A 22,621-nucleotide genomic window follows, 5' to 3' on the forward strand; every position below is an offset into this window, starting at 1 on the left:
GTGTCCCGATGAAACTTTCTGACCACTGAGATGTGAATGTCACAAAGATCTGCAGATGTTTCTATTGTCTTCTGCCATGGAAATAGGCAGGGGCTGCTGGCTGCCTGGTGCTGACTGGGAGTGATCCCAGTGGGCCAGAAAGCTTCACGGTCCATGTGTCAAGTGGTTATGATGGTGTGTATGGGTGCTGGGGGTCATGGTGCCATCACTGCTGTGTGCCTGGGACCAAGCTTCAGTGTGTAGCCAGGAGGCATCAGTGGGTGGGTGAGGTACATGCTCCCGATGAACCCTAATAGTATTTAATAATGAAAAAGAAATACCCAAGTGAAGAGTTCGGCAAAAGGGACATTAGGTCTTCTGCACTGAGGAAGCCATGAAGCCCACACTGTGGTAGGATATATCCCTATATCCTGAAACCACCTTCTCTGGTTTGACTTGGGAATTTCTGAGCAGTAGCTGGCTAATAATAACTTCCATCCATCCATCTCCCTGAGAAGGTTCTGTGGTTTCCAGCAAGTGTGGTTTTGTTCTCCCCACCCCCTACAGCCCTGCCCTTCAGGGACAAGGGAAAGTGCTAGGGGGTCCAGACTGCTGAGCTGTAGGAGGCCAGCTAGCCCCCCTGCTTTCCTTCCTGCTCAGCTACTCAGAGTTCCAGCTTGGGAAGCCCAGCTGAGCAGAGTGAAAAGGTGGGGCCAGCTTTGCCCTTTCTGGCTGGATCGGAGAAATATCTCCCACTTCCAGATATACCAGTGCCAATACAGGGATGAAAAAATAAAAAGAAACAAACAAAAAAGATAAAAGCCAGTTGTGGTGAAACATGCCTACAATTCCAGCACCAGGGAGGTGGAGGCAGGAGGATCAGGGGTGTATAGCAAGTTTAGGACCACCCTGGACTAAATGAGACCCTGTCTCAAAAAAACATACTAACTCAAACTGAAACAGACAAAACCCCAAAAGACATAAAATAAAATATATTTTAAGGAAATGGAATGGCCCCAGTACTCGGGAGGCAGAAGCAGGTGGATCTTTGTGAGTTCAAGGCCATCCTGGTCTACAGAGTGAGTTCCAGGACAGGCAGGATTATACAGAGAAACCGTGTCTTGAAAAACTTAAAAATAAAAAGAGGAAAGAAAATGAAATGGCACTTTTATGTGTGAATAAAATTTCCTCCCCCTGATCTTCTCTGCTTTCTCCTCTTTTATCCAGGGAAGTCTTCAGATTTTATTTTAGTCAGATAATGACAAGTGAAGGGTTAACTAGGTGACCTAGTTTTCAATGTCTGTAGAAGGAAAGTCCAGTCGGATGACTTAGAGGCTACTGAAAAGTCTAGGAAGTTAAGGGCAGAAGGAGGGCCTTGACCTATGACACCACAGAAGCTACTGGAAGTCTTGCTCTGAGCAGAGGAGACAGGTATTGACGGAAGGGTAAGCCTGTGTGGACAGCTGTAACTGTGTGTGTGTGTGTGTGTGTGTGTGTGTGTGTGTGTGTGTGTGTGTGTGTGTGTGCATGTCAAAACTAGAGGTTAGTGTTAGGTATCTTCTTCAATCACTTTTTACCCTGCTTTTTCAATCAGGCTCTGTCATTGAACATGAAATTCACCAATTTGGCTAGAATGGGTAACCAGCAAGGCCCAGGGAACATCCTGTCTACCTGCCTGTGCTTGAATGACAAGCACAGACTGCCTTTTCCAACTCTAATGTGGGTACTTGGGATGGAGCTCAGATCCTCATGTGCTGTACCCTGAGGCAGCTCTTCATCCCTGAGGGGAATGGCTGTTTCTCATTTAGACCTCCATCCAAATGTCATACTTGGAGTGATGCAGTAGCCATTGGGTGATAATCACCTTTTTTTTTTTTTTAACTCTCTGTATGTGTGTCTGTGTGCATGTATGCATGTGGAGGTGAGAAGACAGCTTGCAACACTTGGTTCTTCTGCACTAAGTGGCCCAATCACTAGCTTGTGATTCATATTCTTTCTTTTTTAAACATTTTTTTTGTTTTGTTTTTCGAGACAGGGTTTCCCTGTATAGCTTTGGAGCCTATCCTGGCACTTGCTCTGGAGACCAGGCTGGCCTCGAACTCACAGAGATCCGCCTGCCTCTGCCTCCCAAGTGCTGGGATTAAAGGCGTGCGCCACCAACGCCCGCTAAAAGATTTTATTTATTTATTATGTATACAATATTCTGCTTCCATGTATGTCTGCACACCAGAAGAGGGCACCAGATCTCATAACAGATGGTTGTGAGCCACCATGTGGTTGCTGGGAATTGAACTCAAGACCTCTGGAAGAGCAGTCAGCGCTCTTAACCTCTGAGCCATCTCTCCAGCCCCCCATATTCTTTCTTACTCACTCATTTTCTGAGCCTCTGGAACACAACTTGTACAATGATCATATACTTTATTAATATTTATTTTATTATTTTTATATTTGAGTGTTTGTCTTCATGCATACATATGTACCATGTTCATGCCTGGTGCCTGTGAAGGTCAGAAGAGGGTATTAGATCCCTGAGACTGGAGTTACAGATGGTGGTAAGCTGCCAGGTGGGTACTGGAAATGGAACCCCCGGTCCTTTGCAAGAGCAATAAGTGCTCTTAACCACCAAGCCAACTCTTTAGCCCCTGTTTTTTCATTTTTAAAAGATTTTATTCCTATTTTTAATTATGGGTATGCATGTGTGTCTATGTTGCTGTATGTGCTTGGTGGGCATATTTGCTCTTGAAGGCCATTGGGTCCCCTGGAGCAGGAGTTACAGGCAGTTGTAAGCTGTCCAAAGTGGGTTCCGGGTACTGAACTCTGGTACTCGGTAAGGGCAGCAAGTGCTCTTAATCACCGAGCCATCTCTCCAACCCCCCATATATGCTTTATTTATTCTGTCTCCTGAGAACCTAGAAGATGGTTGGTATCTGCCAGGGAGAGTAGAGAAAGAAATCTGTATGGTGGGGAACAGGGGACATTTTGTTCATTTGTTTTTGAATGGGAACCCCTGGTTTGGTGCTGATCAAACTTTCACATGCCTGGTGAGCATCCGAGGATCTTGTTAACACGTGGACTCTGATTCTGCCTTCTGGGTGAAGATTCTGCGTTTCTAACAGGCTCCCAGCGAGGCTCAGACCGCTGGTCCACAAATCACTTTGTGAGAAGTAACGCTCTGGACCTCTTCAGTATGTTGCTTAGAATGAGCAAATGGAGATGTGGAGATTAATTAGGGATGAAGCAGAAGTAACTAGCAGCAGAGACTTTCACAACTCTCAAGGGAGAGAGCCAAGAGAACCACAGGGGGGGGGGTGTGTTATCAAAGGCACATAGCAATATGCCTCATTGGAAGGGAAAGAAAGGAGACAGGCTGAGAACTCCGAGGGATGTTCTCATCTGGTGGCGTTGACCTTTCCCACGGGCAGTTAGCTGAGAGTGAGGGTGGAGGTGGAGTGTGGGAGCTCTGAAAAGCAGTCATTTTCTTCCCAGGAAGTATCCGGGATGCATTTAAAGTCAGACCCATCAGCTCTGTTGTGTAATTTTCTCAACATTAATCTGCTTGGGGGCAGATTGGAGGAGGACGATAGATTCAGGCGGAGTGAGACGGGCTGAGGAAGTGGGGAGGGAGCTTTTAGTGTGGCACGACATGCCTGGCTGGGACCCTGCTGCTCAGCTCTGTTTTTGTGGGGCCACAGTCCAGAGGTGGAGTGACCTGATGCAATCACGCAAACACACATCTGTATACACATGCATGTACTGAATCTGTAACTAATCTGTACATTTATGACTGCTATGACTAATCACCAGTGACCCTGCTCCCATCCTCTGAGCCTTATCTTCTGCCACACTTGACTGATTTCCCACTGCCCCAAGCTACTAGGTCTCTGCTTGAGAACATGGCAGGCTAACCCGACCAGGGAGCCAGTGCCCTGAGAGCAAGCATCATTCAACCAGTAGCTAAAAGGGATGGCCCTGTAAATACTTCGGGCACTAACCACACTGACTCCCAGAGGGAGGCATGGAGTGTGATGTGGTACCGCCTTGCTTGGCAGGGCTCTGTGTACATAAACTGTCTTCCCTAGCCTCCTGTCTCCACTTGCTACCGGCGGTTTTCTAGATCCCTGTCCAGGCTCAAATCCTTGCATCAGTGTTTTCTGGGGGATTCCAAACTGACCTATGTCCAGTCATAAACTCGGATGCCTGCCAGGGAGACAGGTACAGGCCACTGACTGGGAGCAGGTCTCCTCTGCTCCAGTGTGTGAGTGTGGGTGTCAGGGAAGGGCAGGAGGATGCATTTGTGAGGTGGGATCTGAAGGGTAATGGCAGAAGGGGACAGGGTACGTTTGAAAGTCTGGAGAGTCACAGGGCTGTGGCAAAGGTTGGAAAGAGAAAGTGAAACTTGGAAGTCTAAACCCTATAGGGCCTTGTAGGGTGCAGTCAGGAATTTGACCTCTGTATTCAGAGAACTTTGAGGAGCCAGTAAAGGGTCTATCATAGGACAAAGACAAGACTTGACCTGCCTCAAACAACAAGGTGGGGGTGGAGGGGCAGGGGGCACAGGAGATGAAAGGGATGCAGTTGTCTCTGTGATGACTCCAGGCTCTAATGATAGTTTGCCTGGGAAGGGAGGATATCAGCATGTGTTTGCCAAAATGGACAGTTAACTATTAACTGCATCCTTGATTGACCAGAACACCCCATTTCCTGTCTATAGCAAAGAATGGTTCCCCTTACTAACGTCCACAAAACACCCCTCCCCCACTTTCCCTTGGTAGCTTCTCTTAACTTTACCAGCCCTTTCTCTTTGGGATGGTATGGACAAGGTTAACTCCCTTCTCCCTTCCCTCATTCTATCCTTTCCTCTTTCTTGTCTCTTCTTCATTCCTCCTCTTTTCTGCCTTCCTCTTTCTTTCTCTAACTGATTCTATTTAATAATCATTTCCTCCATTTCAGTGAACCAAGGCATCGAACACTTTTTATTCTTTTTTAATGATTCATTATTTTTTATGTGCATTGGTGTTTTGCCTGCATGGGTGTCTGTGTGAGGGTGCCGGATCCCTTGGAACTGCAGTTATAGACAGCTATGAGCTTTCCAGGTCCTTTGGAAGAGCAGCAATGCTCTTAACTGCTGAGCCAGCTCTTCAGGACCCTGGCAATGAATTCTTATCTGTGGCCATCTTAAGATTCTTCATGTCACTAGCAGAAACAGAGTTACAATTTGAACCAGGTCATTTAAAAGTAGGTCTTAGCTGAATGGTAATGGCACACACCTTTAGTCTCAGCACTAGGGAGACAGAAGCAGGCAGATCTCTGTGAGTTCAAGACCAGCTTGGTCTACAGAGTGAGTTCCAGGACAGCCAGGACTGTTTCAAACACACACACACACACACACACACAAAAAAAAAAAAAAAGAAAAGAAAAGAAAAGAAAAGATGTTCACAAGCACATCCATGTCTTTGGTAAGGTTACTATATATGTCCTCGGCAAGCACTTATTTTCGTCTTTTTCTCCCCCTTCTTCCTCCTCTTTTCTCCCTACTTCTTCTCCACCTCTTCTTCCTCTTCTGCAGTAGTCATTTTTTTGTTTGTTTTTGTTTTTTTGAGACAGGGTCTCTCTGTATAGCACTGGCTGTCCTGGATCTCGCTCTGTAGATCAGGCTGGCCTAGAACTCACAGAGATCTGCCTGCCTCTGCCTCTTGAGTGCTCGGAGTTGTTTTAGTGCGGTCTTGCTGTGTAGTGTGGGCTTGTCTCAAACTCATGATTCTGTTTCAGCGCCCCCTAGTGCTGGCATTGCAGTCATGCACCACCACGCCTGGCTACACTTAATCTTTTAATGAAAAATTCCATTCTAAAGGTAATTTGGATAAAATTGTGGATGTGGGTATATATATTAATTACAGTCTTAAAAATGAGACATGTTTCAACAGACAAAAAAGTGGAGACTCAAACGCAGAGATGGCATATGCCTATGTGGCTTCACTTGCAGCTAAGGTCAATAAATTACCACAGGACACACCAGAAGTGTAGAATGACATGAACCAGCCAGGCGGGTTGGATTTATGGTGCTGCAGAAAGTAACACAAGAGCAAAGTCCTGGAAGACGAGGCTCCATCCTGTAGAGAGTATGCTGTGAATAGTCAGGGCTGTGCCTTTCCTCTCTTATACTCCTTTTTATAAAAATCTTGCATCTCTGCTCATCCCCTTCTCCCACCCAGTAATTACAGAAGAAAAGACACTAGATATCTGAGATCTCACATAACCTTTTACACCTGGTGTTTTCATTGTCTTGCTAACAAACCTTTCTAGTTGTCAGCCAGGGCTATGTTCTGCAACACCCAGGGTGGCAAAGATCTGTATAATGGATTTTCCCAGTTTTGCCTTGGTGATCTCTTTAGGCACATTCACCTGTCACCCTGTGTTCTGGCAGAATTTGAGTCATGCAAATTGCAAACTGGTAAATAGCAACTTTGCATATTTTGAATAGAAAAGAACACCAAGGTAGTGCTCATCATGTGTGCACAGAGAAATCTGAGCTGAGGGGGATGGAGAGCAAGGGCAGATCAAAGGTCCTAAGTATTTTCTTCAAAGTGTTTATGGTGCTTATTAAATCCATTGTATATTTATGAATTAATTTGAATTATTTACATGGTCAACCTTTGAGACAATAACCCGACTTAATCAAAGCATGAAAATGTATCATTTCTCTTTGAAATCTGGAAATGGGGCAGGGAGCAACTCAGTGGCTAAAGGCACTTGCTGTCAAGCCTGATGACCTGAGTTTGATTTCCTGGACCCACAGGGTGGAAGAGAACCAACTCCCTCAGGTTGTCCTCTGACCTCTGCACACACCACAGCACCTACACACACAATAATAAGCAAATAAATGTAATTTTAAAAACCTGGAGGTCAATTTAAAGCACCAGGACTTCTTGCCTGGTTACAAATTTGCTACTGTTAGGCTAAATGACATTTCAGAAAGCAAGAGAACAGGGCCATGTATTTCTTAGGGAAGTTGATAAATTCCCAGTGAGACGGATTCTCCTGCACAGCCAACCCTTGAGTGATAAATTTCTTAAGCAAAAGGTCTTTAAAGTTCTGTTTACCTGTAAATATCATGCAGTCTGACATGAGGGTGCCCAGCCTCTGAAATTTCAGTGTAGAAGAAAATGGCATGATAAGAATGGTTAGATTTTCATTATATTATGGGCCTGGTGTCAATTTTAGTGAAATGTTGGGATTTGTAAGAATTTTTTAGTTTTACTACTGAAATGAAATCCAAAATTCTTGTCAAGTTAAAAAGAATCACAATTGAACTATTCTTTTTTTGTTTGTTTGCTTGTTTTTATTTTTTAAGACAGGGTCTCTCTGTAGCTTTGGAGCCTGTCCTGGAACTCGCTCTGTGACCAGGCTGGCCTTGAACTCACAGAGATCTGCCTGTCTCTGCCTCCCGTATGCTGGAATTAAAGCTGTGTGTCACCACAGCCTGGAACTATTCTTAAATCCACGTTCCCAGTGTGATTTGGTTTAAAAAAACAAAAAAAAAGGAGTTGCTGCCCACATCTTTCTTTATGGTGATTTTCTCCTTCTCCTCCTCCTTCTCTTCCTCTTCCTCCCCCTTTTCCTTTTCCTTCTCTTCCTCCTTCTTGCTACTTAGCTGTCGACAAAGAATTTTTTGAGAACGATAAATGTTGCATCTCTATAAAGACAAGAGTAACACAAGAGCCGAGAAGGTGGAGCTTTCGGAGGTAGAGCTAACAGCTTGCTTCTTGAATATTTTATGAGATCTAGGTATTAGAATGAGGCTTCTGAAGCAGGAACACAGAGATCTAGGAACAAAAGAGCAGGGATGAGAGAACAGACTGTGAAATGGCTTAAAAATGTGAAATGATCTTAATGTTGAACTCAGGAGTGGAATGACGGTGTCACTGCAGAGTATTCCAAGTAAGGGCTCTAAAAGTATAATGATTTATTGATTGAACCTGCGCTAATGATGTGCCCTGATTATGCATGGGTAAATAAGAGGGCTGATTTATGAGGGTGCGATTGGATCTTTCAGATATATTTGGTCCAAGTCTACATATTGAAAATAAATGAAGGTAATTACCTGGGCATTCCAGGGGAGGACTCTTCCCACACTGGTTTGGAGACAGTGTAGTGTGTTAGGTAAAGAGGAGGAAAAGAGGGGTGCTGAGGGGATGGAGCCAGATTCTAGAGAATTGAAGAAGAAACAGGGAAAAGAATAAGTTATTGAGAAATAGCCCCTGCTTCCTAAGAGGAAGAAAAGTAGATTTCTGGGTGCTGCTAGATAGCAATGTTTTCTTTTTTAAAAATGAAGAAAAAAGACATTATAAGAAATTGTCTTGTTAAAGCAACTGCACAAGGAGCGTGTGTAAGGAAATCGGGCTTTTCATTCAGGTAGGTTTTAAAAGCCCCAAAGAAGAGAGACAGGCGAAGAGAAGCAACGTTATCCACTGGTATCCTCTCTGCTTTTCATACAGCAACCTCGAGAAGCTTGCAGCTTCATTGAACAGGGCGTTTGTCTCCTGATAAAGACTCGTCTTTATTTCTTCCAGGATATAAAACTTGTATTTAAATCAATTCAGAGAAGCATTCTGACTTTAAACAAGCACAAGTGGGGAGAACCCATTTAATGAAACAGCATTATTTCGTTTTCAAAGAATAATCCTGGCAGTAGCTGTGAGTTAAGATTTCTGCATTCTTTCCCTCAATTATAATTATAGCTGAGTCTGAAAAGAAGCATGCCTATTACTGTCATATGTATTCTTCTGACAGGTGTTGTGGGACTGTAATTTGATGAAGCCACTCAAAATGCAGACTCCCTTCCAAACATAATTCCTGTCATCAACACCAGGGGTTTAGGACAGTCCTCCAGAAGCCTTTACAAAGATCTTGAGCACCCCTAATATTCTAGCACAATCCAATCTTGGGAATATGAGGAAGAGCTTGCCTTCAGGGCGTGTTTCCAAGCTAGTAAGGAAGACAAGCGAAACAAGTTGGCTTTGGGGAAGGCCAACTGGGTGGGGTCGGATCAGGATGCCCGCACCCAGTAGGACCCCAATCCCTCTGGCGGCCAGCAGAGGGCGCTTAGGCACCTGGCGGCTCGGGGCGGAGCTGCGCAGGCTTCCGTTGCGCAGGCGCACTAGTCGCTCGCGGTGTGTCTGTCGCTGGCGTCCGCCCGGAAGGCGGGTGAGCCCTGCTGCGCGGGCCCAGGGCGGGGACTCGGGCGGCGGGGGCGGGCTGGGGATTACCGAGGCTGCCAGCAGGGCCGGGATATGTGGAAGCCCTGGGGGCGATCTGCGGGAGCTCCGGGCTTCCCGCGAAAGCCGGCGGCACCTGTGGCAGGCCTAGTCCCCGAGCCGCGGAGGAGCGTGGGAGGCCGGGGTGCGGGCTAGGAGAATGCAGGGAGCCTGGTCTCCGCCATGTGCTGCTGTTGGCGACCGCGCTCGGCTGGGGCAGCCTGGGTTCAGTGGTTTTCAAAGAGGAGCCGTGCCCCCTCTGCTCTCAGTCGGTCTATGAGAACACCCTGTTACCAGGAGTAACTGAGATCATTTTGGTTTCTGCAGTATGTAACCCAGGCTGGCCTTGAATTCATAATCCTCTGCCTCAGCCTCCCACGAGTACTGCCCATTTGAAATGAACACGTTTAATAACCTTTAGAATATGCGCAGTTGTTCATCTACCACCACTGTCGGTTTTAGAATATTTACTGTGACTTAAAAAAAACAAAAACCTCCGTTAGCAGGCAACACCCTTCCCCAGTCCTTAACTTTCCTCTGTGCTAGGCAACCACTTCTCTGCTTCCCATAGATTTGCCAATTCCGAACATTTCATTGAAACGGAATCAATCATACGTTTTGTAGCCCCCTGTTAATTGGATTCCTGCGTCTTGCATGCCGCCTTCAAGGTTCACACGCTTCCTTCTTTTTATTACAGGATGATTTTCCAAGGTCTGCCTGGATTAGGTTTTTATCTCTCCATTCTCCCTGTGATGGCTCTTGGGACTCATTTGAAGTCCTTACTATTACATACCTGTCCTCTGGGTACAAGGTAGTGGGGGCCAAAGAAAGGGCAGGCTAAAGTGTGACATATCCGGTGGCACGTGGGAATTGGCCAGGAAGAGACTGATTAGCTACCTGCTAATCAGGAGCTAGGAACATCTGAGTGGTAAAAAGGTTGCCTGGCGCGGTCAAACCCCAGTATTCATCTTCAGCATCCCTACCTCCCACAGGGATGGGCACAAAGCTGGGACTGAAGGTTGTGCCAGTGGGAATGAAGGGAGGCTGGGCTGACCTTCGTTCTGTGGGAGAGGGACTACGGGAGGCAGGCTTGCTGGAAGAACATAAATATGCCAGATGGAGCCCTGGGGTGGGCGGGGGCAGGGAACACGCCATTCCTATTTTTCAACTTTTCTCCATCAAGAAGATTAATTGCATATTTAAAAAATGGCTGGTGCAGGCTTAATTTAGCTTTTATCGGTGCTCAATATCGGGCATAATTTTGGGTTATTTTCTGCAATTCCATTATCTTTTTAAATGTATGACTCTTTTTCCAATTATTTTTAGGTGCTCCATGTTAGGACACAGGTTAGGAAAAAGTGTAGTGAGTTTACACGGGGCTGGGTCCTTTCTTCTTAGCACCAGTGCCAGCAGTACCAGTAGGCACCTAGGAAGTTCCCCTTGTGCCCCCTCTTCCTTAATAGATCATGTTCTTTTTTGAATTGTGTAAATTTTTTTTTTTTTTTTTTTGAGACAGGATCTCGGATAGCCCAGGCTGGCCTTGAGCTTGCTATGTGGCCACAGGCTGGACCTTCAACTCCCAAGTATCTTCTGAGTTCTGGATTACAGGGATGTGCCACCAGACTTGTTCAGTTTTGTAAATTGTGTGTGCTGTCACACGTGGAGGTCAGAGGACTGACTACCTTTGGGAGCTGGTTCTCTCCTGCCACCTTGTGGGATCCAGGGATTGAACTCAGGTTGTAAGGCTTGTGTCTAAGCCATCCTACCACTCAGTAGGATTTTTTTTTTCTCTGTGTAGACCTTGATGTCCTGGAAAATATAGACCAAGCTGGCCTTGAACTCAGAGATCCACCTGCCTCTGCCTCCCTAGTGCTGGGGTTAAAGGTGCACACCACTACTGCCTTGCTAAAGACTTTATTTTAAAACATTCCTTTTTTTTTTCCTTGTGTACTTGACATCAGTCTGAATTGTTTTTCCATCTCTATGTGAGATAATGCTGTATTGCCCTTGTATTTCAGAAAGGAACATGGAGAGCAAGAATTTGTGGCTAAGTTGGGAATAACAGTCCAGTCAAGTGTGTGTTATCAGTGACTGAGCCTGCTCTTGCATAAACCCCAGGAAAGTTCTTTATGGATGGGGTCCTTGGTCATGATCTAGTCCTCACATTTTTATTTATTTTTTTTTTTGTTCTGGGGACTGAATTCAGGGCCTTGAGCATGCTAAGCATTTCTCTTAACGCTGGGTTACCCCCAGCCTTAGTCAGCGTTCTTAGGCATACACATTTAGCAGATGTTAAGGAAGCAAGTAAGATTGTGGGCTTCAGAATCAAATAGACTTAGGGATAGTTCCCTACCTGACTGATAGCTAAGTGGCCATTGACAAATCATAGCTTCCCTGAGCCTTGGTTTTCTTATCTATAAAATGGGGCTACCCTCTAATATTTGCTGTGTTTAATGAGGTAATATGTGAAAAGCTGTCATAATTGCCAGGGACTAATTAGTCTCTTGTGGAAAGATGATCAAATATGACATTAGCTTTGCAGGAGATTCTGGATAAGCAGGTATTGGTATTTTCAGTGGTTTCCCGGAGCCTGCAAACTCAACTGCTTGAAGAGAGGTTTCCTGGATGAGCTATGCTGATGGCAGGTCAGACTCATTTGCTTTGTCCTGGTGTGTGATTGTTTCAGTGTTTTCATTGTATGCAGATGACTTAAGTAACAGTCGGGCTCCCCAAAGATTGTGTGTCCGACTGTGGCTGCATTAGACATCCCAGGATGAGGAAACAGACTTGATAATATAGTTCATGGGAAAAGGTACTTTGAAGTGGATGCCAGGGTCCTAGGGTCTGAGCAGAGAAGGCAGCATTCCTTGAATTCTCAGGTCATGGGAAGTCAGCAGGGTCATTGCTCATGAACTGGTTAGGACATAATTAACTTGTTTCTCACACTGGCAGTGTGCTTGAGAGTGGAGGGGAGGGGTAAAGGGGGGAGGATGTGGAAGCATCAGTTACATTTGGGGCAGGGAGGCTTGGGGAGATGGTAATGTCTTCCACCCTTGTGCTGGAAAGAGGATGACAGGGACCTCAAGAGTTGGCTGTGGGCAGTGGATCAGGACAGCTCAGACCTTCACGTGAAACACTCTTAACATTTGTGTTTCTTCTTGGTTTGTCCTTTCTCTCTGTGGATTGGCTTTTGTTGAACTGTTTGAAAATAGTTGCAGAGCCTTCTTAATGCATGTACCTGTGTCATGTGAGGATAAGAGCGAACTGCATAACCACAATATCATGAGATCTCCAATAACGTTGGAAGATTCCTACCACCTCGATAGTGTCAGCTAGTGCACAGCTGTGGAAGGTTTTGGATGGGAGGTTGGTAAAGCACTGTAACCACCCTTGGAGGTAACCACCCTGGCAGGGCCATCCTTGCACACAGGTGGGCGCCTTCCCATAACCCAGGTGAGACCTGAGCTGGAAGTCAGGGCTAGAGTGAAAAGAGGTGTTAAGGCTCTTTTGAAGTCACCACAGGTTTCCTCCTGAGCATGGTGCATGGCAGCGTGGGGTGTTCTGTGTTAATGAGGAACCCAGAGCTGAGTGTGGAAGAGTGAGGCCAGCTACAGGAAGCCACAGGGGCGTTAAAGGCAGAGGGAAGAGGGTTAGCAGTAAATAGTGTGGACTTCTACTAGGAGAGTTCGTGTTATGTCAGCTTCAGTGGGATGCAAGTGTTATTCTGGGTGTCTCTATGAGAATGTTTTTAGATTTAAATGAGTAGACTGAGTCAAGGAGACTGTCTTCATTAATATAAATGGACCTCATTCAATCTTTTTAAAAGTATACATTTAGACCAGGTATGGTGGAGCACGTCTTCAAATCCCAGTGCTCAGGAGGCAGATGCCGGTGGATCTCTTGAGTTCCGGGTCATACTGGTGAGCCACATCTTGAGTCTCATTCAGTCCCCTACAGGCCTGACTGTGACAGGACAACTAAGTCACAACCTACCACCAGCTTGCTGTACTTTAAGAGAATTTAGGTACTTTCTGTACCTGTTCTCTACCCATGTCTGTGGCAGTCTTACTGTTAGAGTTGTAGGCCAGAAGAGGTGGAGATTTGCTTGCCACACAGTTTAACGATCCTGGGGGGTGGGCAGGGGTGGTACTTGGCCTCAGTTGCTGTTACTGTCTGTATTATCTGGATAGCATTAGATGCTTACAAGTTACACTGTCATAGAATGAACAGTCTGAACCTTTCTGGCATAAGGAAGAATTCTCTTGAAGCCCTTTGAACTGGGACAGACCCTCTTAGGGTTAGAGTCATGGCATGGCTTTGCCAGCTCCCAGAATTACATAACACATTCCTTGTAACACACACACACACACACACACACACACACACACACACACACACACACACACACAGAGTGTGGTAGTTCGAATGTAATTGGTCCTCATAAGCTCATAGGGAGTGGCACTATTAGGAGGTGTGGCCTTGGACTAGGTATGGCCTTGCTGGAGGAAGTATGTCACTGTGGGGGTAGGCTTTGAGGTCTCCTATGTTCAAGCAACACCTAGTGAGACAATTCACTTCCTGTTGACTGTGGAATCAAGATGTAGAACTCTCAGTTCCTTCTCCAGCACCATGTCTGCCTGCATGACACTATACCCAGCCATGATGATAATGAACTAAACAGCTGAAACTGTCAGCTACCTAATTAAATGTTTTCCTTTATAAGAGTTGCCATAGGGCTGGACAGATGGCTGTGTGGTCAAGAGCACTGACTCTTCTTCCAGAGGACCCAAGTTCAATTCCCAGCACCCACATGGCAGCTCAGAGCAGTCTATAACTCCAGTTCCAAGGGTTCCGACACCCTCATATAGACAAGCATGCAGGAAAAAAAAGTTGCCATGGTCATGGTGTCTTTTCACAGCAATAGATACTCTAACTAAGACCCCCACACACATACATACTCCCCCACCCCACACATACACACATTCACACATACTCTCGAACACACACACACACACACACACACACACACACACACACACACACACACACACACACACCCCATGCACATACCTACAGGTTTTGCTTCTGAGGACCCTAACTAATACATTTGTTTTATGTCAAGCCTTCTGTCACCTGTCACAGTGTGGAGACCATCCCTAGACATAGCTTCCACAGACTGCCCCATCTAGGGCTCAGTTTGCCTGGACTTGGCTTGAGGGGTGGGCTATGGAGAGGAGCCTCAGTGTATTCTGTAGACTGGCACCATCCCTGCTCAGTGACGCTTTCACTGTTTCTGTCTTCTCCTCGTTTTGACTGCATCTCTATTTGCTTGGGATATTTACATTTCTGTACCCATTCTTTAAAAACAACAACAAAACCAAAACTGTTTTAAGCATAATGCCTATGAAATTGAGATTTTTCATACTTATGTAGGTATTACATCATTATGATAAAGAGATGGTCTATTCATAGGCTGCTTAAAATAAGTTCAAGTGGCTAGTCCACATTTTGAGAAAAGTTGCCAGAGTGACAAGGTATGGGAATGACTAATAGGGGGACTTGGAGGGGACTGGGTACCCTGAAACGTATGTTTCAGGTTCAGTTGGGCTGTTGGGTGGAGAACAGATCCAGACTTTAGCAGTTGAGACAGAATGAATCTGGACTAGAAGGAGCCATAAATCTTAAGAGGCACAGAGAGGTAGAATTTGATAGGATTTCAGGGATTGAAAGAAAAGGAGTAGCTGGGTTGCTGGTGGCCATCTGAGTGTGGTTGCCTGGGAGCTGGAGCTGTCAGAGGCACAGGGCTGGGGTGTGAGGCTAAGGTCAAGTCCACAGGGCACAGTGAGAGAAGTGAGCATTACTAGGGTCAGAGGGGTTGACTGTAGTTTTGGTAATGGTGCTGGGAGGTTCATGGCCCCCTTAATGATAGTAAACCCACACTCTAAATTAAATTAAAGCATTTTTAGTTCAGCTCCTCTCAGTGGACCCACACATGTATTCTCTACTTGTTATTACTGAGAATGACTAAGTAATATAATTGAGCTGAAAATAATCTTCCGCCCATACTTGCTGGGTTGGTTACTAAGTATTGCTTGGGTTTTAAAGCAGCAAAGCAAAGTTGTGCTCTTTCCAAATGTTAAGTTTGAGGACTGCAGATGGCAACCATCTGTTCTGGACTAGCATTTTACAATATTTGATTAGCACTTTATATAGTCTGGGGAAGCCTGCCAGCGGATGCCTGCCGTGTTGGGACTGTAGTGTGTCCTCTGTGGTTGCCCTTCAGGGGCCTGCCCATGACAGTTTATGGGGTCTCCCCCTATTGAACAGGCCAAAGCAGGCAGGGCTGGTCAGAATGATGACATCAGGGACTTGAAGAGCCCTGACCTGCTTAGACTTCCTACAACTGGAATCACTGAAGTGGGTCATAGATATTTTTTTTAATTTAATTTTTTTTTTTGAGACCTGTAGCCCAGACTGTCCTTAAACCCGCTAAAGTGGCCGAGGGTGCCCTTGACCTTGTGATTTTGCTACCTCTACCTTCCTAGTGCTGTACCATCATGCTTTCTGTTTGCAGTGTTGAAGATTGAGTCCAGAACTTCCTGCCTGCTAAGGCAGGTTCTCTACCAATTGAGCCACACCCCCAATCCCTGGAAGTAGCCATGGGGAGTCAAGGTCTATCTGAATTCTTTGGGTTGAAGGTGACAGAACCACCATTCAAGCTGGTATGGTAATTGGTCAGGCTATTAAGAGTTCTGGGGCCTGGGTTCCTATGGGTGAAGCATTTTAGGGCTTAAATGAGGTCTTTGGACTTTGTTGTGGCAAATTCCAGCTCTGCGTTCTGCTCGGAGCCAAGAGGAGGCAAGATGATTTCCTCAAAGACTTTCTGAGTCTAGTTGCGGAAGCAGACTTTTCCAGTCCCAGCTGCTCATCTGTGAGCCAATCCCTGCACATATATGAATCCTGGGCATTGGTTGGTCAGGCAGGTTGGGCCCGTGTGCACGCTGAGTTCTGCAAAGCTGGCATTTACTAGGAGGGAGAATGGGTGGTTGGGGGAGGACAGTTGCCAGCCAACTCCAGTGTCAGCACCAGCCGGAAGAACCATGAGGAAATGAGATTGTGTTGCTCTGGGAAGATAAGCTTGAACTAGAGTGCACATGCCTCTGAACCCAGCCTGTCTATCCCCTTTTAGTGAAGGGGTTCCCGACAGAGCTAGAGTCTGGTTCTCATGGGGGTTCTCCCATGCCCTTGCTTCTTTAAAATTAGCACCGGTCACACAGTCTCTCTATCTTTGACTCTTCGTCTGGCACACAGGGGACACTCCCACCCCACCTCCTCGAAAGCCCATACTGAGGAAATAATGGGTCGGATTGGTTCATCTTAGAACCCCCCCCCCACATCGGTGTGGCAGCAGAGTGAGTCACTCCCACCCGAGGAAGGACAGTCAGAAAGGGCTTCCCAGAGGGAAAGGGTTCCGCCGAGGGTCTGGGAATGGAGCACTGCCATGCAGACCTGCAGAGAACTGAGGGCCTTGATAGTTTGGAGATTCTGGGAAGAATTCCTGGGGCTGACATGGATGCATCCAGAACAGTGGTCAGAGATCACTTAGTATCAAGTGTGGAAGAGAATGAGTGACAGTAGGGTGTTAGGTAGGGTACTAAGACACACACCACACTACACCACACACACATCCACACACACACACACACACACACACACACACACACACACACACACACACACACGATAGATGAATAATACACACACACACATATATAAAGAAAAAGTTCACGTTGAGTTGTGGGCTCTTTCGGAAGAGCACATGTGATGGCGTGGTTAAAAGTGCATAGCACTCTTCCAGAGGACCTGAGTTCAGTTTCCAGAATCCTCATTGGGCGGCTCAAAATTGCCTGTAACTCCAGCTCCAGGGAATCTGATGCCTCTGTCCTCTTTGGGCACCACCCTCACACTGTGCATACCCTCCCATAGACACATTCATGCTATAATTAAAAAAGAATACAACTTTAAAAAATCACACAGTGTAAACATGTTTTGAAATATCCCGTGGTACTCCATAAATATGTATAATTCTTAAGATTTATGTAATAGCTGAAAAAACAGATTCAAATTTTATTTTGAATATATGGAGTCCATAGACCGAAAACAAGCGTGGCAGACCGTTCTCCTTACACAAACCTTGAGAACTTGGGAAGGAACCTGAGATAGGGAAGGCCGTCAGCCGCTGCTGGAGGATGGGAAGTATGGAATGCAGAGAGGCTGTCTTGGGGTGGACGCGCTCACTCTTCATTCTGGTGTGGTGCCTGCAGAGGTGAGCATGTGAATCGATACCAGATGGCTCACTGTAAATGCATGCATCAATTGTGTGTTAATAGCACCTTTCCCCAGTATTTAAACGATCTTAAATTGTTTTTCATTTTATGGGCATGAGTGTTGGCCTTCTTGTATATATGTACTGCGTACATGCTTGGTATCTAGAGGGGAGAAGAGGCATCAGACCCTGGACATACCTGGAGTTACAGACAGTTGTGAGCCATCATGTGGTTGCTGGGAACCAAACCTAGGTCCTCTGCAAGAACAGCCAGTGCTCTTAACTGCTGAACCATCTAGCTTCCAAAACAAACAAACAAACAAAAACCTTTTTTTTTGAGGCAGTGTCTCACTACATAATCTTGGCTGGCCTGGAATTCACAGAAAGTTGCCTGCCTCTGCCTTCCAAATTCTGGAATTAAAGACTTGTGCTACCATATCCAGCCCTACTTTTAGAAAACATTAAAAATTACATGTAGTGTGTGTGTGTGTGTGTGTGTGTGTGTGTGTGTGTGTGTGTGTACATGTGTGGACACAGTGTGTGCCATATGGGGGAAAGGACAACCTGAGGGAGTTGGTTCACTCCTTCCAGCATGTGGGTCCTGGGAACCAAGCTCAGGTCTTCAACCTCAGTTACAAGTACCCTGACCCACTCAATTGTCTTTCGGGTCCCTTCTACCCCTCCCCCCCCTTTTTTTAATAGGACCTTGGAGCCAGACTGCTCAGGTTCAAATCTCAGATTGACCTTTTATCAGCTGTGTGAGCTTGGGCACATTACTTGACCCCTCTGTGCTTAGTCTTTCTTTTTTTTTTTTTTTTTTTTTTTTTTTTGAGACAGGGTTTCTCTGTGGCTTTGGAGGCTGTCCTGGAACTAGCTCTTGTAGACCAGGCTGGTCTCGAACTCACAGAGATCCACCTGCCTCTGCCTCCCGAGTGCTGGGATTAAAGGCGTGTGCCACCACCGCCTAGCAACTGCTTAGTTTTTCTTGTGTTTGCATTAGCTTATGTGTCAATTGTATACTGTGCTCATCGATATCAATGACTCAGTAAGATGAAGTCACATGACTAGTTGTTTCTCTGTGGTCACCCTGTGTTTAGCTGTTTCTTCATGGGAGCCACTATGTGCATTCGGATCCGCTGAGGGTCATGTTAACATGCACCTATCTGGCTTGGGATCAAGACTGCATGCCTGATGAGCTCCAGGTCTTGCCAGTGCTCTGGCTTTGTGACACTTTGACCTCTGGCTTTGGACCTTTGGACTTTCTGCCCTCCTGCCCGATGCTCCAACTAGGATGTATGCGGCTGTCGGCAGCTTGATTGCTGCCTGGGTTTTCTGCTCATTTCCTCTGTACATCTCCTGCCTGAAGCTGAGCTTTAGAAGACTCTAGGCTGAGTTGACACATCCCCCTCTACACAGGCATTGGGTCCTTGTGGGCCTGCCCTGTGCTAAGGCTAGCCCCAACCCGGGGCTGGACCACAAGGGGGTCTAGCCTCTGTGCAGATGATTCACAGAGGGCTGGGATTGGAGACCAGGCCACTATGGAGCTGGCTTGGTATCTAAGAAATTGATGTTCTGTGTTTTTCAGGGCTGGGGCTCACAGATGGCCCCACTGCCGGGGGCAGAGCTGGTCCAGACACCGCTGCAGCTCTACCGTTACTTGCTGCGTTGTTGCCGGCAGCTGCCAACCAAGGGCATCCAGGAGCACTACAAGCATGCTGTCAGACAGGTGGGAGCGGTCTAGGGGAGGTTGTTTGCTGGGGACCCGAGGCACAGGTGCCAGGGAATGGGCCTAGAAGTTTCATTAGAAGCACTACAGTAGTGGACAGCTGGCCTCTGGCTTCTGTCTGTGGCCCAGTGGCTGCCTCAGCTGGCATCTCAGCGCTGTGCTGGGGCCCTAAAGGAGACAATTCAGAGGACATCAAAATAGACTAGGTAGAGGCAGGTGAGAGAACACAGTTGATAAAGTTCTTTCCATGCTAATGCGAAGACCAGAGTTCAACAATCCAAGAAGGCTGGGGTGGGTGTGGGCACTTGAAATCCCAGCGTTGGGGAGGCAGAGACAGGAGGATTGTGAGCCCCAGGTCCCAGTAAGAGGACCTGTCTTAAAGAACAATAAATAAATAAATAATAAAGACAAAACAAGCTTTGTGGACCACCAGGAAAGGCAAGCAGCTCTAGATTCACAGTGACTGAAGCGATGTCATTAAAGGCATGATGCCAGATCCCAGGCTAGAGAGACATGTAGCTGGTGGGAATTCGAATACTGGCTGTGGATTAGGTAAGGGTTATTTTGATGCTAATTTTTCTGAGTTTGATTGCTGTAGTTCTATCAGAGGGTCCCTTTGTTAGGAACACATAGTGAGGTTGTTAGGGGATAAGGGTACAGTGCCTATAACTTACTTTAGATGCTTCTATATAAAAAAAAAAGGGCAATAAAGGCAGTACGGGAAAATGTTAACTGGGAAGTTTAGTTGGGAGTTCTTTGCACTTTACACTATCTTTCTATAAGAGATCACTTCCAGGGCTTGGGAGATGGCTGAAAGGTTAAGAGCAGTGGCAGCTCTTCCGGAGGACTCAGGTTCTAGTCTTTGCACCCATGTGGCAGCTCCAGGGATCCAGTGCCCTCTTCTGGCCTCTGCAGGTACTGCATGCACGTGGTGCATGGCATACATACAAGGCAGAATACCATACCACAAAAATAATAAAAAATTTAAAAAGTTATAAGAAATCATTTCCAAATAAAAACGCTAAAAGGTAAACTTCATACAGATATGGAAAAGAAAAACAACCGTGACGTGGTGGCGGCACACATCTTTAATCCCAGTACTCTAGAGACAGAAGCAGATCTATCTCTGTGAGCTCACTTGAACTCACTACATAGTGAGTTCTAGGCTAGCCAGGGTTACATAGTGAGCCCCTGTCTCAAAAAGAAAAAAGAGAAACAGTGGTAGCAATAAAAGGCTGTGGGAAAAGAGAAGGGAGCAATTAACTTTGGGGGATGCAGGGAAGACTTCCTGGAGGTGGCACAAAGTAGGCTCCCGGTGTGAGTAGGTGAATGTGAGGTTGGGAACACAGATAAGGGAGGGACTAGTCCATTCTTTTGGAAGAACCCTGAGGTTCACACCAATGAACCCAAATCTTAGGTCACTGGTCACAAGCTTGGCAGAATTTCCCCCAGGATATCCTTCTGCCATGCCTTCCCTCCCTTCCCTGTTGCTTCCCCAGCACCAGTACCTGGTTGGGGGAAGAAGGGAAGGCCAGTCCCTCCCCAGCACACTGATCCAAGCAGATTCCTTTCCTGAGAAAATCAGATGCAGAGATTGGCGGTTCCCCTTGGCTCTGATCAGCGCAGATAGCCTGCAGGCCCAGAGGCCGGCCTCCTTTTTCATCCTCCCTACTGGCTGCACGGCGAGCTTTAATGTCATGGACTAGGAGGACGCTGCTATCTAAGAGCCCAGGGTGGGCTCTCCAAGCCTCATCTCATCATCTCCAAGTAGGCAGGACCGCACACCTCAGCAGGGCTGAGGTGACCGGAGCCCCACAGCCTCTTGGGACTGTGCGCTGAAGTTACCAACCTTGCGAATTTCGTTGGGCCATGTTCTTTTATGCTGAAACTTACAGAGTTTCCGGGTCCACTCAGATGAAGACAACCCCGAGAGAATCTTGCAGATAATCAAAAGAGCCATTGAAGATGCCGACTGGATCATGAACAAGGTAAGTGCTTTCTTGCTTGACTCCCGGGAGGCTATAACCTCCCAGGCCACTAGGGGACGCCTGCGCATCACAATTGAAAACAGGCTGCCCACGACGCCTGTGCACCCAGGTAGGGGGATGATCTCTTATGGTTGCATTGTTTTTCAGCACCCTTAGTCCTGAAAGGCCACATCACTGCCCAGCAGTGAGCTGACAGGGGCGCAGGAACAGCTGCGTTTCCCTGGAAGGACAGCTTTATTATCTGCCATGGCATAGCTGTATCTGGCTTTGGGGGAAGCTGTCTTAGTTTGTTCTCTTTTTCTGTGATAGAACACTGACAGAAGCCACCTCAGGGCAGGAGAGGGGTTACTTGGCTTACAGGCTATAGTCCATCACCAAGGAAGCCCAGGCAGGAACAGAAACAGAGACCACAGGGGACAGCACTAACTGGCTTGCTTCTATGGCTTTCTCAGCTACCTTTCTTATATACATCCTGGGACCAGTGGTGTCACCACCCTCAGTGGCTTGGGTTCTCCCACATTAGCCGTTTATCGAGAAAATGCTCCACAGGCACACACACAGGCCGATCTGATGGAAGCAATTCCTAAATTGAGATTGCCTTGTCCCGGGTGACTCTAGTGTGTGTGAAGTTGACAAAAACTAGGCGACTGTCTAGGACCTAGACTCTAGGTGGGGAAAGACAGTGGATGTGCAGAACTGGATGGAGTGTACCCCTGGATTCCTTTCCTCCTGACTCAGATGTTCCAAGTATGGTTTTTTTGTTGTTGTTGTTGTTTTGTTTTGTTTTTTTTTTTGTAAAACTCAGATTTTGACAGGGCATTTAGCTCAGTGGTAGATTGCTTGCCTAGTGCACAAGCCCCTGGGACATATCCCTGACAGAAAAAAACAAAAGCCAAAACAAAAACCAGAAAAAGAAAAACCTCAGCGGTTGGTTTTGAGGCCTCCTTTGCTGGGGACTTTTCTCCCACAGACAAGACTGGTGAGTGCCATTCTCAGTCCCAGCACCTCCGGCCGGCCTCCCTGCCAGGGAGGTGGGGACACCTGTGACATGACCAGAGTCCTTCTCCACTGTCTTGCAGTATAAAAAACAAAACTGAGAATCCGGAGCTCGCGGCGTGACTGTCCTGGAGACATTTGGAACTGAGAAGCCTCCTCCTTTTGAAGCTAAGCAGCAGCAGCAGCATTTCTAGACTGTTCTTCGACCTTGTTGGCTGAAAGCAAGAAATCCTAACTGACGTTTGGTCAGGTGGCTCTTGTCACCGCAGCCATGTCTCCAGCATCTGTTATGGCTGCTCTTCCAGCCCGGAATGATATGCAGTTTGAAGAGAACTTGGTGGTTTTTTGCTTC

General features: G+C 46.7%; 1 protein-coding gene across 2 annotated transcripts; it reads left to right on the forward strand.

Moving 5' to 3' along the window:
* The first annotated feature begins 4,083 nt into the window (after nt 1-4,083).
* On the forward strand, nt 4,084-22,621 carry Lyrm9 (LYR motif containing 9). Of its 2 annotated transcripts, none has more exons than XM_027426558.2 (4): nt 4,084-4,191; nt 19,145-19,285; nt 21,181-21,273; nt 22,353-22,621. In XM_027426558.2, the coding sequence occupies exons 1-4, from the start codon at nt 4,153-4,155 to the stop codon at nt 22,368-22,370; spliced, it is 291 nt and encodes a 96-aa protein (XP_027282359.1). In that variant the 5' UTR covers nt 4,084-4,152; the 3' UTR covers nt 22,371-22,621. The 2 variants fall into 2 exon arrangements, with proteins under 2 accessions (XP_027282359.1, XP_027282361.1); XM_027426560.2 differs by lacking the exon at nt 4,084-4,191 and adding an exon at nt 9,105-9,183.

This window comes from Cricetulus griseus, chromosome 7 (assembly GCF_003668045.3).
Source record: "Cricetulus griseus strain 17A/GY chromosome 7, alternate assembly CriGri-PICRH-1.0, whole genome shotgun sequence".
NCBI classification, from domain to species: Eukaryota; Metazoa; Chordata; class Mammalia; order Rodentia; family Cricetidae; genus Cricetulus; species Cricetulus griseus.

What these genes read in the sequence shown, in the direction of transcription:
- Lyrm9 (XM_027426558.2), top strand. Translation starts at nt 4,153, where the DNA reads ATGTCCAGTCATAAACTCGGATGCCTGCCAGGGAGACAG. An exon ending in GATGCCTGCCAGGGAGACAG is followed by an intron (nt 4,192 to 19,144) that starts GTACAGGCCACT and finishes TGTGTTTTTCAG; the next exon opens with GGCTGGGGCTCACAGATGGC. An exon ending in ACAAGCATGCTGTCAGACAG is followed by an intron (nt 19,286 to 21,180) that starts GTGGGAGCGGTC and finishes TGAAACTTACAG; the next exon opens with AGTTTCCGGGTCCACTCAGA.